The sequence below is a fragment of the Oryx dammah genome, unplaced genomic scaffold (genome assembly GCF_014754425.2).
Source record: "Oryx dammah isolate SB20612 unplaced genomic scaffold, SCBI_Odam_1.1 HiC_scaffold_2, whole genome shotgun sequence".
In the NCBI taxonomy this organism is placed as follows: Eukaryota; Metazoa; Chordata; class Mammalia; order Artiodactyla; family Bovidae; genus Oryx; species Oryx dammah.
This window is the reverse complement of record NW_024070186.1, coordinates 127,178,985-127,197,803: the sequence shown is the minus strand read 5'-3', so window position 1 is coordinate 127,197,803 and position 18,819 is coordinate 127,178,985. Positions and strand designations below refer to the sequence as shown.

The 18,819-nt window shown below is 37.9% G+C and overlaps 1 protein-coding gene across 1 annotated transcript in view; it reads right to left on the bottom strand.

The window, feature by feature from the left end:
• GBE1 (1,4-alpha-glucan branching enzyme 1) overlaps positions 1-18,529 on the bottom strand; it is a 302,682-nt gene extending 284,153 nt beyond the window's left edge. The window contains exon 1 of the mRNA XM_040226994.1: positions 18,147-18,529. Coding sequence (XP_040082928.1) covers positions 18,147-18,298 — 152 coding nt within the window. The 5' untranslated portion in view covers positions 18,299-18,529. The remainder of the gene's footprint in view (positions 1-18,146) is intronic.
• Positions 18,530-18,819: the final 290 nt, after the last annotated feature.

Here is an 18,819-nt window from a genome sequence, read left to right as displayed (position 1 = left end):
AGGCCTCTGCCTTAATTCCCAAGAACCCTGGAACATTCAATGGTTCCAGTCTTTCCAATTTGAAGATAACAAATTTGGGGAAACCTGTGCTATTTATATTTTACCTTTCCTAGTACTTAAATTTAATGACCCCCCCCCAAAAAAATCTACTACTTCCTAATTTTAATCATATAGTCCTCATCATTGAAAGTGAGTTCACTATTAAATGATCACAAGTCTGATGGCTTCCTGGGAAATCACAATGAACTTCTATTACATTGCCTAAAAGTGCTGGAAAACACATGCCCACCCACCCAATTTGTTTAAAATCCAAAAACTTTTTTTTTTTTCTAAAAGAATCCATCACAAACAGAACTAGAAAAAATCTTAGAGAATCATTAAAGACAATGTTTGTGTGGCCCTCAAATTCACATGTCAAAACCCTAACCCCAATGTGATGGTATCAGGAGGTGGAGTTTTAGGGATGTAATTAGGTCAGGACTGTGGGGCTCTCATGAATGGGATTACTGTCCTTATAAGAAGAGATTAGAAAGAGCTTGCTTCCTCTTTCCTTCTCTCTCTGCCAGGTGAGGATACAAGGAGAAGACAGACAGCTCCAAACCAGCAAGAGTGACTTGATCTTGGCCTTTCCAGCCTCCAGAACTGTGAGAAATAAATTTCTCCTGTTTAAGCCACCCAATCTATAGTACTCTGTTATAGCAGTCCACACTGACCAAGGCAGCAATTTATCAGCCAAACCTGACTAGTCACTGAATAGAGGTCCAGGCCACTAATTATTCAGCCAATTATTCGCACACACAGACACATGCACACACGCAAACACACACAAGAAAATGCTAAGAGACTGGGATTCAGAAAGTTAAAAAAAAAAAAAAAATAGAGCACAGAGCCAACAAAAGTCATGTAGCAACCCAATCTGGCTGTTTATGGCTTATTCTCATTGTTATTAGGTTATAACTGAACCTTAAACAGTAAAGTAAAATAAAACCACAATGGTAATAATAAATTGCAATTAACTAACAATATATCTGTATGAAAACATCGTTTTGATGTCATAAAATATTAAGTGCCTAAAATTTTAATACTATCATTGTATTTTCCGCCTGAACTTCCCATTAGTGCAAAATCGACTGCTAATAATGTATAATCGTCAGTAGCATTACAAGTTTGAGAAATATTTTGTTCAATAAAATCTTGGATTTTTTTTAAGCCTAAGAAAATGTATTCAGACCTGGAATGAATCATCATGTGATCGAGCCTCGGTTGTATTTAAACGTGTAAATTCTGTTCTAAGCTTTTCCACTCCACTTGAGAAAGAGCAACGACAAGATTCCCAAATGCCAACACAGATGGAAGTTGAGAGGAACAGCAATGAAATTTAAAATGCAAACCATAACCCAAAAAAGAAGTATTCTTCCTTTCTCATTTTTAACATTATGCTGACAATCCCCCAAGAGAAGAAAATCCCCATTTTCTCTCATGTTTGTATACAGATATCAGCTCAGTGAATGGGAAAACTTTTATTTCAACTCAGACAAGACATGATATAAAAGCCATTTCTATATACACACAAATGCACACATATAATATATATGATATATACAAATGTATAATACATATTGATAGCATGGCTAGAGTTCTCATTTTATTTTAACCCTGAATCTCTCTATACATATAATTCCTAGAATGTCTTGAAAGCCTTCATCTTATTACAAATGTTTCAAAATCTCAGTGCAAGCCATTATCAGCTAATGATAAGAGAACAATGGCTTTCTTTTATATGCCTCTGTTTACCAGACTTTCCCCATTAAAACCTAAATCCCTCAAGAGAATTTATTACAGGATTCAGACCAAAAATAGCTTCTTCTCGCCTTAAAATGCTATCATATCTCAAGCCGAAATCAAGCCTAATTCTTGATCATTTGGGAAGGCAATCCAGGAAATTTGTTTCATTCACTTTTAGGATACCAAAGAATGTGCTGCCTATTAAGTGAAACTGTTAAGTGAAACTGAATGTCTTTTATTTATCAGTAAAACAGTCTCTTATTCTAGCGTGAATACTGTTCAAGGAAATTTTGTGGATGACTTTAAAACTTCAGGGGGAAATTGAGAATTCTATTTATTAAGAGAAGTCTGGCTTACAATCTAGAAAACTAAAACAGGTCTGAAATAAAATTAAAAACAAGGTATGTTGCCCCCTTAGTAATAAAAATGAAATAATAATTGTGTGAGCCACAGCAACATTGAGAAATAGAAGGCACAGTCATCTCAGCATTTGCTATGCAGTAAACAAACACACAAAAAGACATTCCCAGCAAATCTATATAGAATGTTACCAGTGAAGGTGAATGAAGCCAGCAAGGATAGAAATTATTAGTGGCCTGGCTGGAAAAGCATGTTGGGCCTGAGGCAAAAGAAGTTTTTTAAATAGCAGAGTGTTCTGAAATAGAAAGCATGTAAAACAGAATTGCCCGAGGACTGTTAGGAAATGAAAAATTACGCTAACTGCATTGGGAACAGCAGCCTGATAAAAGCACAATGCACAATTACAATCTTCTTCACGAGTAGTATTAGACACGAGAAAGGTTAAGCTGTATGTGAGAAAGGTTATGCCCACCAAAGGCCACTACATGATAGAAGAATTACTTTCAAACGTTTCTAGGGACTCTCCAACAACTATGGCAATAAATATTTCTATATTTCTAATATTACAGAACAAGCTGGGCTAGACCCCCAGTCAATATCTATTTGCAAAGCACCCCTGGCATGCAAACCTCTACTCTAAGCTCCATGGAAAACACTAAAAGGCAATAATGCGTTCCCTCAACATATTCTTCTCTTCTTAAATTCAAAACACACAGCCAGCATCCCAGGGATGCTCAGTGAGTCAGCAAGTTCTGAGCAGCTACACTGTGGAAAACAGAAGTCTGAGCTAGATGGAAAATAGTATTCCACAGAAAGAATCTGACCACTCATGAGGGCAGATACATTCATAAACAGGAATGTTTTTAGCTACTATTACAAGAGTCACTATTAAGTATGCAAAGTGAGTAGGTACAAAATGAGTGAAAAGTATGAAGGCTGAAGAAACTATCATCTAGAGGAAACTAAAGCAAGCTGTGAAGAAAGGTGCATAAAACCCAAAACATATATGTGTTCATGCACACAAACACCCACAATATTGTCATTACTTTGAAAAGTGATCAAGGACCAATCCTTCCAACCCTCTTCTCTTCTAAGTAGAGACCAACTCAGGAATAATGCAAGTCATAATGAGTCACTACACATAAGCAAGATTCTCAGGACAAGGAAATTAAGAACAGCTGTTACTTGGGCTGAGTCAAAGTGAGGCTGCATATCCCAAAAGGTCTAGGACAATTAGAGCATAGAGGAGCCACCTGATCTCAGTTACTTCATCAAGAAAGACTACATTTACCTTGGCTGACCCAGGTTTTTGATCTGTCTTGTGTGTGTGTGTTGTCTGTCATGGTACAGAAGTAATGCATTTAACATATGAAAATATAACACAAATAAGCACAAATATAACACAAATAAGGTGGACAAGCCATGCCAAATAATCTGGGGGAAATATGGCTACGTAAATACCCCCAGGGTTTAGTACGTGGCATATCTCCATGTTAACATTTAAGCCACCATCCATTTATCTTTTTTCAAGTATTAAAAAAAAAAAAGTTACCAGTCAATAATTTCTGACTCCGAGTCTCAGGCTAAATTAAAATCTCTCCGGGTCTACTTGTTTCTGCTACCATGAACATAGGGCTAATCGCATCATTCTCCCTTCTTAATCTTCCCCTTCAGTGTCTTTTGGGTCATACCAACTCTTATCATAAAAAGCTCCTCTGAAATATACAGCCTAAGGCTGCACTCTATAATATGGCAGACACTACCCATATGTGGTTACTGAGCGTTCAAAATATGGTTAGTCCCAATTGAGATGTGCTGTAAATGCAAAAAACACATCACATTCCAAAGACTTAGTATGAAAAACAAATGTGAAATATTTCATCAGTAATTTTTTAATGCTAAAACATAATATTTTGAATATACTGGGTTAAATAATATATATTATAAAAATTGATTTTATATGTTTCTTTTTACCATTTTAATGTGGCTAATAGAAAATTTAAAATTACATGTATGGTTCATATTATATTTCTATTGGATAGGGCTGATCTAGATGAGACACATGGTGGGGTCAGGCAGAGTCATTCAGTGTTCATCTGCATTTGTGCAACCTTCCTGACTGGGTGATACTCATCAAAATGTCCCTCTGACTTATTCAGGAATAAGTGTCCTTAACTTACTTAGGAACTGCCTTATTGCCTCTAAAAATAGTCCACCATCCCTTCCAAAAGGGGATTATCTGCTACAAAGAAACATACCGTTATGTTATCAAATATGATTTATAAACTATTTTAGAGGCTTCAGTTCTTACACAATGTAGCAGTTCTTACACAAGCACATTCTGCAACTGAACCATTTTTGCAAATAAACTTCCACTTAAAAGCAATAAAAATGTGTAAAGTCAAACTATAATTCATTATGCAGTCATCCTTCAGTATCCACACAGGAGTGGTTCCAGGACCAATTTCCCCTACTCCCTACAGACACCTAAATCCACAGATGCTCAAATCCTTTATATAAAATGGTGTAGCATGTAGTATCTGCACACAACCTATACACATCCTCCTACACATTTTAAGCCATTTCTAGATTACTTATAATACCTAATACAACATAAATATGTAAATAGTTGTAAACACAATGTAAATGCTATGTAAATAATTGCCAGCACAAAGCAAGTTCCAAGTTTTGCTTTTTTGGAACTTTCTGGAATTTTTTTATTCCCAAATATTTTGAATCATGGTTGGTTGAATCCTCAGCTGTGGAATCTGCAGACTCTGAGGACCAACTATAGTTTTAATTTAATATCTTAACTATCATATCCTTTGACTCTTTCCAAAAAACGAGTCCCCTAGACTTTGTCCATATTGAAGACTAAGTCCTCTCTTTATAAAGAAATAATTTCAGGTACTTAAGGTAATTCAAATGAACTCCTTTGTGCTATGTATTCTCCTTTCTTAACAGAACAGGACACGGTTTTATTTGTCTTACAATGCATTTTATACACAAATATCTTCTATAATTGTGTTTACTTATAATCTCTTCAATTAAGGCTCCCATCAAGTATGATGATGTGTGTGCTTAGTCATGTCCAACTCTGCAACCCCATGTACTGTAACCTGCCAGGCCCCTCTGTCCGTGGGGAGTCGCCAAGCAAGAATACTGGAGCAGGCTGTGATTTCCTCCTCCAAGGGATCTTCCCTATCCAGGGATCGAAACTGTCTTCTGCCACAACCCCTGCATTGCACATGGATCGTTTACATCTGAGCCACCAGGGAAGCCCCTCATCAAGTAGGAAGTGTATCTTTTATTTGCTCCACTATCATATAGAAAAATGCCTGGGACAAAGACGATAGCAAAAATTGGTTTGTTAAATAGAAAATTAAGCCAACAGCCTATAACTCATATATCCATGTATACCCTGGAACAATATATGTGGAGAATAATTTTCTTTATGTGATCACCATATCTATCTTATCCTAGAGACCCCTATACAGTGTGAAATTCATGGTAAAGATGTAGGAAAAGTAACTTTGATACTAAAATAAAATCACTTTTACTGAAAATAAGTTAGAAAATCATTATAACCACATTGAAATAAAAATCTGATTAACAATACTAGTATGCATGTGTGCGTGCTAAAGTCACTTCAGTCTTGTCCAACTTTGTGCGGCCCTATGGACTGCAGCCTCCAGGCTCCTCTGTCCATGGGATTCTCCAGGCAAGAATACTGGAGTGGGTTGCCATGCCCTCCTCCAGGGGATCCTCCCGACCCAGGAATGGAACACATGTTTCTTAAGTCTCCTGCATTGGTAGTTGGGTTCTTTGCCACTAGCACCACCTGGGAAGCCCAATACTAGTATACATGGATTAATTATTTTCAAAAACCTAGAATATTTGCTTAAAACTAATTTGGCCCATGACAAAACTCAGTTTTGAACTAAAGATGGGACCACACCTTGCATTGCTCCTCAAAATACCATCTGATTAACAGCAGCATCAGCACCATCTGTTCAGTTTAGTCACTCAATTGTGTCCAACTCTTTATGACCCCATGAACTGCAGCACGCCAGGCTTCCCTGTCCATCACCAACTCCTGGAACTTGCTCAAACTCATATCCATCGAGTCAGTGTTGCCATTCAACCATCTCTTCCTCTGTCATCCCCTTCTCCTCTTGCCTTCAATCTTTCCCAGCAAACAGGGTCTTTTCTAATGAGTCAGTTTTCTACATCAGGTGGACAAAGTATTGGAGCTTCAGTATCAGTCTTTCCAATTAATATTCAAGACCGATTTCCTTTAGGAGTTACTGACTGATCTCCTTGCAGTCCAAGGGACTCAAGAGTCTTCTCCAAAACCACAGTTCAAAACCATCAACTGGAAGCTTCTTAAAAATGAAGAACCTCAGGCTCAATGCACATAAAATGATGTTTACATACATTGTAATAAAAATTATTATCATGACAATGATGATGTCTATTTATTATCAACAGAGTTTTCATAAATCTCTTTTGGATGTTTAGTGCCTCAGACCCATCATAGCTAGTAGTCACTGTAGAATGTACAAATTCTCAGAAGTTTCACTTTACTTTTCTGTTTAAAGTGGGTAAATTTTTAGCTATCTTATTCATAAATTTTGTAAAATAAATGTACTAACAAGATGCTATGTTTCATCTCATAACATGTAACCAATTTGTTTGGAAATTGACATGCTCAGATTTCTGATTATTAATAGCACAATGAATCCTGATAAATATCAAAATAAATATTAAGACTGAAATAAAACCAAAGGCTAATTTCAGTCATATAAAAATCAACTAATCTTGGGAAATATTAATATTAGCATTACCTTTGTTAAGATTTAAAAAATTCCTTTCTACAAATGAGAGTACAACATAAAATTTTGGAAATTTACCTGTCATTGAAGTCAAGTAAACAGACACACTGAATGAATAAAATATTTTTCAAAGCAATATTTTTAATAATACAGAACTGAAAAATATATGATACTGACAAATGAGTAGGTTCTAAGTAGAAGACATGAAATAAGAAAAACTTTGGAAATTAAAACTAAAATTACAAATCCTATCTGTATAGAGTAATATCTATATGTGTTTGGAATATAAATCAATAGGATTATGCTATAAAATGACAAAAATATGCAAATTAAAAACCATAAAAATTTTCAAGTAACTACTTGAGGATAAATTATTATTATCTTTCACGAATTAGTTTTCTCCTGCTTTCTAAAGTTTGAGGGGCTGCCATATGATAATAACCAAAAGTTAAAACAAGATCTTAGAAATAAGAAAACTGACAGGTTAATTAGTTCCCACTGCTTTTAATAATCTAGAGTATACATAAAAATTTTCATCATTTATATATTTCAGTGAGACCTAACTAAAGGCTAATTTTTTTTGATCAGGTGGCTCCCCAATATGTCTGTCAGAGTTTAAAGATGAAAGTGATTCCTTAAAAAGGAATTTTTTTAAAAAATCCCTTCAAACCTTAAGCAAAAATTAAACTCAAAATGGATCAATGTAAAATGTAAAACAATAAAACTTCTAACAAAAAACAGAGGAAATCTTCAGATCCTAGAGCTAGACAAAGAAATCTTACAGGTGACAACACAAGCACAACCCACACAACAAAACAAAATCAATAAACAGATTTCATCAAAATTGTAAATTTTTATCTGTGAAAGACACTGTTAAGAAGATGAAAAGGCAAAGTTACAGTCTAGTATAAAATATCTGCAAAACAAGTATCTAACAGTGGAATTGTATCTAGAATGTGTAAAGAAGTTTCAAAATTCAAAGGTTAAAAAAAAGAAAGACCAATCCAGTTAGAAAATGGACTAAAGATGGAAAGAGACATTTCACCAAAGAGGACACACAAATGGCAAATAACACTTTAAAAGACTTAACATAATCAGCTATTAGAAAAATGTAAATTAAAACTACACTGGCCTATCACTACAAACCTAATATAAGAGCTAACATTTTTAAAAGTGTATTACCAAATGCTGGGAAGGATGCAATGAACTAGTTCCCTCATACAGTTCTGGTGGGAATACAAAATGATACAGATACCATGACAAATAGTTTGGCAATTTGATACAAACATAAACCTACATTTTCTATTGTTGTTGTTCAGTTGCTAGGTTATATCCAACTCTACATGACTCCATGGACTGTAGAAGAATCGTCAGGCTCCTCTATCCATAGAATTCTCTAGGCAAGAATACTGGAGTGGGTTGCCATTTCCTTCTCCATTTGCCATAGGACCCAACAATTACACTCCTACATAGTTCTCCCAAAGAAATAACATCCAAATATAATATATATATATCTTAGCTTTACTGCAATATTTTTAATAGCCAAAAACTGGAAATAATCCTAATGTCCTTCAACAGGTGAATGGATTAACTGTGGTAAACCCATTCAATCGAATACTATTCAGTGACAAAAAGGAACAAACTACTGATATATGCAATTTGAATGGATCTCAAAGGCATATTCTGACTGAAAAAAAAGTCAACTTCAAAGATCATATATTCTATGATTTAATTCATATAACATTCAAAAAATGAAAAATACTAGAGAGATATAAAACAGATTAGTAATTGCCAAAGTTTGGGGATGGAGGGAGTGGAAGTAGTTTAACTATAAATGAATGTAGAGTTCCTTTGTGGTGATGGAATGATTTTGTATCTCCATTGTAGTGCCAGTTACATGAATGTATACTTGTGATAAAACTGCACAGAAGTATATGTAAAGACTGTTGAAAACTAAATAAGGTCTGCAGATTGTATCAACATCAATTTCCTGGTTTTGAAACTGCAATACAGTTAAGCAACATATTACCACTGGGGCAAGCTTGGCTATTAAGACAGGAACCTTCTCTGTACTATTTTTGCAACTTCCTGTGGTCTATAATTATTTTTGACATAATTTTTAAATCCAGTCTAACACAATTCACACTGTATTTTTTACTGTCCTCTAACTCTAAAGTTACCTTAAACTTACTATAACCAACTTCAGTTTTGATAGCATTCTTATTTCTCTGTATTTCCTGCTTATGTATTGTATTTCTGAGTAGAGGTTTCCTTAATATTACATGGGATAGCACACAGTTTTCAATAAGGGCATTTTAGGGAAATGAAGCAAAAAGGGACTCATTCACTTCACTCCTATCACTAGCAAGCACAATTTACACAACTAAAAGAGCACTGCCAACTGAAATGGTCATACATGTAAACAAAAGCACAAATAAGCAAACAAAAGCACAAATAAGCAAACAAAAATATCAGCGGTTATTAATGCTGAAAAATAAGAACTAGAGGAGGAAAAAAGCTTGGAAATGACAAACATGAATTTGCTTGTGAATCTCTAGAATCCTGGAAAAATCACCAATCCTCTTGAGAAAAGACTGTAAAACAATGAAAAAGCAAAGGTAACTCACGCATTAGTTACTCCTGACCTCCAAATAGCAGTATAAAATGATCATGGGTAACAGACCTATAACCTCTTAGGGAAAAATAAAACAAACTAATATGACCCCACACACATTACTGATCTATTCTGATATCAAAGAGGAATCATTATGCTGTCTTTACTGTCTAAGACAAAAAAGGAGAATCCCATTCTTCCACAAATTGCTCATTATTGTCAAAGAGGAAACACTGAACATGCCGATGATGATAAAACCTATATGTATATGTTAAGTCTGTAGCAGGTATGTTCTGAAGAACAAAGCATATGCATCTTAAGCTTTTAGAAGAATAGTGTGAAAGCCCATAAACTTGTATGTAGTTAGGTAACAAAAGACAATTCATAGTTTGAAGACTGAGCATTAACGAACATCATCTTTAATTCAGATCTTTTCTTCCTTTTAGTTCCACAAATAAAATATTCTTCAAATAACTTAAAAATAAAGCAGATCATTTTTGAGTGAGCCCAAGAGAACTTGGAAAAATTATTAGTAATTGACAAACTCATTTCCTCTCAAAACATCCTCATATTTTTAAGAGTAAAATACCTATGAAATTTAAAAGAGAAGACAGCAGTGCTCCCCAAATCACTGCGCCAGGCGACAGAGGTGAAACAAACAGGTTCATCTCAGACTAAAGCAAGCACAAAGGTCTGTACATGTTCCAGGAGAAGAATTCGGAAAAATACAGACAGGGTAGAGCAAAGTGAAAGCCAAGCCCCAGAGGCTGGTGATTCTGAGGGATTTGGCTATAGACTTCTCTCCAAAGTGGAAATGCCTGGATTCTGCTCAGAAAGATTTGTACACAGATATGATATTGGGGAACTATAGCACGATCTCACTGGGACATTTCATGTTTAGTCAGATATGGTCTCCTCACTAGAGCAAAGGAAAGAGCTGAGGGAAGTTGTGACAGATGAGGTCAAAGGCATTTCTCAGGAGAATATGTGTGCAACGGAAAGTCCATTGATTATGCAGGCTCACTTTCAGCTAAGGATGGCCATGACATGGGACAGCTCTAGTTAAGTTGCAAACTCAAAGAATGAGATGGAGTTTACAGGTAAACTAACACATCCTTGGCTAAAATGGACATAGTGAGTTGGCTTGTATTCCTGCTAGGAAGATAGGTATGGTCTCAAGATACGCCCAGCCATCTTCTAAGAGTAAAAATAAAAACCATATGCTAAAGATAGTAGAGCTGAAAGATAAATGATGAATCAATGCTCAGATCCAAATCACTTACCTTCACTTTCTTTGAGATATAAACCTCTATGTCTATAAGTCACAGTTTGTAGGATTTTCTGTTCTTTGAGGGCGTGTTTGATTTCTGTTACATATACCTAAATATGTAACTGATCTGATCACATTCAGTAATAGGGAATGTACTTGTATTATGCAGTTATTCATAATTAAATTCTACCTGTGACTAGTTGCTTATCATTTATGAAAATAAAAATAAATTACATTGATGATATTGAGTAATATATGATTTTATTAGTAAAAAAAATATTTCTCACTTGCTAAATATTTGGAAAACTTCAAGGTTACATATATAAGAAATATATATGCAGACTTGGTTTCAGATTATCACATTTTAGATTATCACCTAGAGGATATACCCAGAAACCATCTAATGACAATTTATTCCTCAATGGATCTACTAAAACACACATGAATATTTCATTCCTTTGTTTTATGTATCATACCACAAATTCAAACATACTGAAAATAACTGAAATCATCAGATAAAAAAAGAGAGGATAAAATAGACAAGGTAAGACATGGGATTTAAATTTTTTCTTATTAATAGATAAGTTCAGACTCCACTAGATTATTCTCTTATTTGCAGAATTTTAAGCTGCTATTATATATATTTTCCTACTTGTTTTCAAAGTTGTTTCTGCTATTAGTAAACTTGGTATGACCATTCCTCCAAGTGTCCAGAGTTCAGGAGGAAGAAATTCCCTGCAGCTGACTGATGCCCAAGAATATGAACACTGAGCAGTGACATGAAAGAAGACAAAAAACAGAAAAGGAAGATCAAGGGAAGAGTGACTTTAGGTTTCTACAGTCGAGCATTTACCTCGCTCAATAAAGGGAGCTTTGTGCTCATTATATCCCAGCACACATCTTGCCTTCAGCTTGTAGTAAACTGGCAATTGCTTTATGATTTTGTCTCCAAGTTAGGGATCAAAGTTTAAACATATTCTTTTCTTTCTCCATTAGATGATGATTAAAACTACCACCTCCTCACCTCATTCACACAATTGCACTGTTGGTAAAGAGAAAGCTTAAGGTAAAGATGCTGTTAAGCAGCAAAGAGCTGTGGGGAATTTCTGGTCAGGTTTTTCATCTGATGGTTAATTTCAGGACACAGGATTAAAGAAGCTTATCTTTACATATATTCCTCGTCCTCAAGACACCCCTATGAGGTGGGAGCAATTCATATTTTTCTGAGAGAGAAACTAAGGTTCACAGAGGTTGACTAATTTGCCCTTGAGTTTGAAGCTATTTGGCATTTATGACAGCTAAAATTCAAACTTCATTTTGCTCTTGCACTTTGCAACATGGACACTCTGCCATATGTTCATTTTTTTTCCATATTACATGTGAAGAAACTAAATTTAGGATCTAAGTTATTATGATCTTTTAAACAATAGAAATCACTACATTAGGATAGTCACTATAACTTAATGCCAACTGCACAATAAATTAGTGAATGTAAATTGTATAACAAATGTCTAATGTGGATTTTTGCCTTCTTTCAATATACTGGGCTCCTGTTACCCTAAACACAAAACAGAATAGGTTTGATTTTGGATTTTAAGATCAAAAAAACCTGGACTCAAAACAGTAGTGAGCCTCTACTGATAAGTGGACATCAATACAAAAAGAGAATCTACTCTTCAGTGAAATAATAAAGTCACTTGAGAATGAAAGGCATCTGATAGCAGCAGTTCTCTCCAATGACAACACTCATGTTTCCCTTTAATATCTCTATATGCATAATTCAAGTTGAGCACATGCTTTGAAATGCAAGCAGCATGATATGCTTATCAATCTAAAACAATAGCACATTTCACAGGGTCTGTGTTATTATCTCAGTGATTAACTGGGGTCAGCCTGGTGGGAGCTGAACTGAATCCTCTGACAAGTTATCACTGAGTCATTTCTCAAGAGATGGTGCAGCAGTCATTCTCAAGAGATGGTGCAGCTGGCTTTAGTTTAGAGCCTAGACTAGACCCAATGCTCCATGGAGTCATTTTAAGGCACTTTGAAAATGAGAAGAGGTCAGAGCCTCTTGCCCATCACTATAAAGAATTCAGGAGTGACTCTGGAGTTGGTACAGAACTTCCTGCAAAGAACAAATGAATCTACTATCAGTACAGAAGAACAGGCCAGGTACAACTGGTAATTTTTTTTATTCTTTTTTGCCTTCTAGAATATGGACATCTGACTTTCTTCAAAGTTTACAACTTGGCAAGACACTGAGAGAAAAGGGCACCATTCAGCTACAATATAAAATTCCTGCACCGTGAGAATCCATTTTTGGTGTGGCTGCTGATATACAAACTCTAATCTACATTCTAATTCTGATTAGACACCAGTGTAAAAGCTATTTTCATTTTTAAGAAAATAGGGATGTTCACTGTAATTGTGATACTTAACACAGTTGGGCTCACAAAAACCTCTCTTCCCATTCTTGAGCATGCAATTTGACCTGAGGCTCTCTTCAAACTGAATATTCCTTCAGTGATTAAACCCACAGTCTCTGTGGAGTATGGAAATATCTAATTAATAATAAATTTCTTTATTTTCTCTGGTTATTTTTAGCTTTTTACTTGAACATACATTCCTTTACCCTAGACACACAACTCCTGGTAACTACCCCTTCTTTTCTGTCCATCCATTCTAGCTAACCTTTCTAGCTTAAAGTGAGCTGACCTGAGACTTACTGGTGTAGAAAAAAGAAAAGCAAAGCAAATGCAGAAGACATTCATTCATTCATTCAACTACTATACTGTTTCCTATAGGCCATTTTTACAGTCTGAGGATATAACAGCAAGCAAAGAATACGGACAACGTACCCACCCATAGGACCAAATAATGTAGTGGGAGACACAAAAGAGCAAAAACACAACTGGATTCCAGTGGATGATCATCCTTACAATGCAGGTTTCCAAGGTGGTAGGTGAGAGGGGGGGAAGAAGGTTTGAGGATGAGAAGAGGTCAGGAAAGGGGTGTAATTCATCTCTAGCCTGTGTCGTCAAGCATGTACAGGCACTAACAAGACAGAAGCAAAGTATGCAGCAAGCAGAAGAAATAAACTACTAGAGCCATAGCCAGACCCACGGCTAGACCAAAACATGGTCTGGTGTCCAGAACAGAACCGAGTTCTGGAAAACTTCAAAGTGATATTCTTTAAACATTTGGTAATGACCTATTCAAGTTATTCTAGTGATATTTTGGTGCCCCTTATAGAATAGTTTGCAGACATCCCAGCTACCTCTTTACATTGAGCCCCATTCTGATTAGATGGTACAGAGTGAGAAGGAGGGTACACGGATGCTAAAAAAGTCAACAGAGACCAGATAATAGTCTTCTAGGTCATGAGAAAGAGACCACACTATGCTGTAAGAGCCATGGAACTGTTCAGAAGATTTCAAAAGAGAGAACAACTGTGAGCTGTTTTTATAAACCAGGTTAGAGGTACTAGCAACTTGAGTATGAGGATAGCAGTAGGAATACAGTGCCACATATACTTGAAAGTAGCTAGGAGCTACTGTTGATTAGACTTGGAGACAAAAAGGAAAAGGGGAGAGGACTAATTAATACCACACATGGAGATAGGGTATAAAAGGATAATCAGGCTTGGGATGAAAAACCCTAAGTTCAGTTTTATACACACTGAGTATTACACTTACAGTACATCAAAATGCAGATACTGAGAGTAAGACCAGAAGACTAAGACCAGGGGAGATTTAGGGTGAAAACAGATATGGGTAGCCTCTGTACACAGATGGAATTCTTAGGACGGATGAGAATGCCTAGGGAAAGTACGCATATAAAATAGGAATACATAAAGGAACGAAACGAAGAGCCCTGAGAATCTCTTATATTAATAATCTGAAAGAGGCTAAGGAGAAACCACTAGAGATAATAGAAGAAAAGCAAAAGCTATAGTATCATGGCTTCAAGGATCTAATAAGTGGTCCAAAATGTCCAATACTTAGAGATAAATATGTGCTAAATTACCAAGAAGTCTTTTTTTATGAACTTATTGAAACAGTTTTAGTAAAAAAAGATTAATTCCAGCTACAGTGAGTCATGAGAACAACTCATCACTGGGCCAGATCTCAGGTTCTTCATGTGTAAAACAGGAAAGACAAAAATGCACCCACTCTTCCTACCCTGTAGTTCTGTTCTGAGGATTCAATACTATAATATATATAAAAGTTACTATCTAAACTTAAACAGAGGATATAGACAAGTATTACTGCAACTAGGTTGTTCATCCTGCTGTTCATAAATGTGTTTTCTGTTCCACCCACATGGATGAGAAGTCACATTTGACTTACACTGGCCAATATATGAATCAGCCGAAGTAGCTGAGTGCTAGGGAAAAGCTGTAAGAAAACAGAGCATAGTTCAACATGTTCTCTGTTCCTTGCCACTGACACTGTAGAAACATGTTTCAAAAGGAAGGCTTCATCAGCCTAGATCCTTAAATGACTGCCATGAGGAGAGCCTGACTCATGCTGGCATGTAACACGGGGACAACTAAACGTTGTTTTAAAGCACTAAGATGTTTGAATTACGATACAGCAACTAACTGCCATATAAATAACAGGGGAAAAAAAAAAGCAGAAAGCCAAAAGGAAGATCCTATCTTAGAAGGTAATCAATGAGACATCATACAGCCTATCACAGAAAATAATGTATAAGTTTTATTTTATGGCACAGAGTAATTCACTAATCATCACACTTGATTCAAAATTCTTATGGTTACAGAAAAGGTAAGCAAGAACAAATATATATTGAGGACTTTCTAATGAAGACACGGCCGTTGGGGAAGAATAAGACAGTCCATCAGTGAGAAACTGCCTCCACCATCATTGTTATACTGGTGTTATTTGCACTCTAAATTTTCTTTACTGCTTAGTAAGCAAACTTTGCACCTATGTTTGGTTGTATATTTGTGTTAAGCCAAAGGTACACTGCCTGAGTGGATGATTAGAAATGAACAGAAAATAGGAAGAGTAACCAGGACCAAACTTTATGAAGGAGAAATTCTTTTATTCTTCAAATGCTAAAAGTTAAAAGTTACTGCTGCCAACCACTAAATTACTGTTTGAAATGCCTAAATGGAACATGTGTGCTGGAAAATGGCAATTCCTCAGAACCAAGGCCAGAAGTAGAATTCAGGTCAGAGTGAGGCACAAGGACCCATTGGACCAGCTTTTGCATCAAGAACACTGGAATGGCCCCACGTCTTTATTCTGGCCTCTCATTAGTTCTGACAAACCATGAAAGGAGATCAAAACTGCTTCAATCCCAATGGAACTGAAGTGAAAGAACATTAAAGAAACACTTACCAAGGGATGTTTATCTACCTGTGAGGTTGTTTTTTTTTAAAACAGAGAGGGAAAGAAAAATAGACAAAACATTTTCATACCTCTTCTTTTAGAAATGTCTTATGTGTCATTTTACAAAGCATTCAAGAAAATTAGTGACATTATTAATAAGAACATCAAAAAAATCTGACCATCATCTTTTGCTCTAAAATTTTTTGACTATTTCTAAATCATATCTAATCTTAAACAATGATAATTACATACTCGATTTCTCTCAAAGCACTACTGCAAAAACTGAAGGCAATTCACAAGGTTGTTCCCCAAATGGCTTATATAAAGGCCCAAGATCTGATTAACTGAGCAACAACTCAAGGTGACTCCTTTGAGTCTCACGGCATTAGGGCCTTCCCAGGTGGGGCTAGTGTTAAAGAGACCGCCTGCCAATGAAGGAGACATACGACACATGGGTTCCATCACTGGGTCAGGAATATCTCCTGGAGGAGGGCATGGCAACCCATGTTACCTGGAGAGTTCCATGGACAGAGAAGTGTGGCAGGCTACAGTCCACAGGGTCGCACAGAGTCAGACACTATTGAAGCGATTTAGCAGGCTCCCATGCATTAGGCTATACAAGCTCTGGAATAAAGTGTTGTATTCAACTCTGTGTCCCTTACTTTTTGTTCCTAAGAAAGTGAAATTGCTCTGTCCTGTCCGACTCTTTGTGATCTCACGGACTGTAGACTGCCCGGCTCCTTTTTTCCAGGCAAGAATACTGGAGTTGGTTGCCATTTCCTGCTCCAGGAGATCTTCCCAACCCAGGGATGGATCCTGGGTCTCCCACATTGCAGGCAGACTCCTTACCATCTCAGCCTAAGGGACCCAGAGTTGCTGAATAAGTGACAGTGCCAGGTCATCAACCTAAGACTTTCTTTTCCAAACACCAATCAATTGTGTTTCATTACCCCCAATGCTGCTTCTTGCTACCAACTACTATTAAGTAAGTATTCTACTTGAAAATATGACTAGGTATACTCTGTTGCCATGGTAGTTTTGAAGTGCCTCTGCTAAAAGGGCAGAAACCATTAAATCACAATGTGCTTATCTCACAAATATAACTACTATAACAACTATTTTAGTCTTAAAAATTATACCTTTTAAGTTGAGCTGACTACTGGAATTATTATCTTACGAACTTTAAAATAAGAGGAGATAAGTTAAAAGTATACTAAATCGGCATCTAGAAGTTTGGCTTTCCTTGACGTTCTCCATCTTCAGGATGACAATGCCAAACACGGATTAAGAGGGTTAAAAAAAAAAAGGCGGGGACCAAGATGACCAAGATACATTTAATCTTCTCTGAGAGGAGAAATATTAACAACGGGGCGGGGTGGGGAGAGTGGGGAAGCTGCCTGAAAGAATCCTATTGGATGTAAAGTCACAATATTGGCTATTAAACGAGAAAGTTTTTAAAGCGCAGTTACACAGGCCGGGTGTTGTTTATACGCTAATTCACAGGACCACCCTGGTGCATTGAAGAATCATTAAACCTGCAGCGCCACGTTTAATTAAACGCGCGGGCTGGCAGCCAAAGCACACACCCAGTAGCGCAAAATCGCCGATTCGAAAGAGACGGGGATGAGTAAAGTTTATTCAGCGCTTCCGCTTCTAGGCCGGCGGTAAGAGTCGTCAACCCACAACTCCGGAAGCTGCTGAACCCGATTACTGGACTCAACCCGTCGCCCCCGCTCAGAAGCTGCAACCCACCAAGGTGTGGGGCGGGGCCGGCGGGGGTGGAGCCGACGAGGGGCGGGGCCCGCACGCCCAGGAGCAAAGGGGCGACGGGAGCCCAGAAGACGGGCTTCCTGGTTCAGAGGCGTGGCGGGGGGTGGGGGGGTCATGGGGGGATGGGGGGAGAGCTCCAAGTTCGGGGGCGGTACCTGCGCTGGAAGTCCGGAGCGTAGGGCTTCAGGTACGGGTCTGTCTCTAGAAGGCGGGCTAGTTCGGGCACGTCCGCCAGAGCGGCGGCTAGCGCCTCGTCAGAGAATTCGGCCCCAGCCGCCTCAGCAGGGGGACCTGCCGGAGCCGCCATCTTCCGCCGCAGCCCGAGTAGCCGAGACCCGAGAGGGTCGAGTGGAGCCGGAGCGGCCGCGGGAGCTTTAGCCAGGAGGAAAGCGGCGAGAGAGGAGCCGGAGGACGCCCGGGCGAGCCGAGGCGAACTGTGGAGGCCCAGAGCCCTTTATAGCCGCATGGGACGGCCTCCTGTCCCCCTTCTCCCCCCGCCGGCGGGGAGGAGCGGGGCCGGAGTGATCCCCAGACGCACGTCCCTCGAGGGGAGGAGGCGCCCAGACAGGCCCCTCCGCCTACTCTCGCGGCTCCCACCTGGAGGCCGTGGAGACCTGCCCTTTTCCTCCCTCAGCGGCTCCGCCGGGGGTCCTGGCAGACCTTGACCCACCCTGACCTCATTCTTAGCACCGCAGCAACACAGCCCCCCCCCTCCCCCGCCCCTCTGCTTTTCTTTTTTAAACAACTCTCACTGGCAGCATACTCTCCAGATGGATGTATGGGTTTTGGAAGGAACTTTTCCTCTTGAGAGTTTTTTATTGTTAGCTG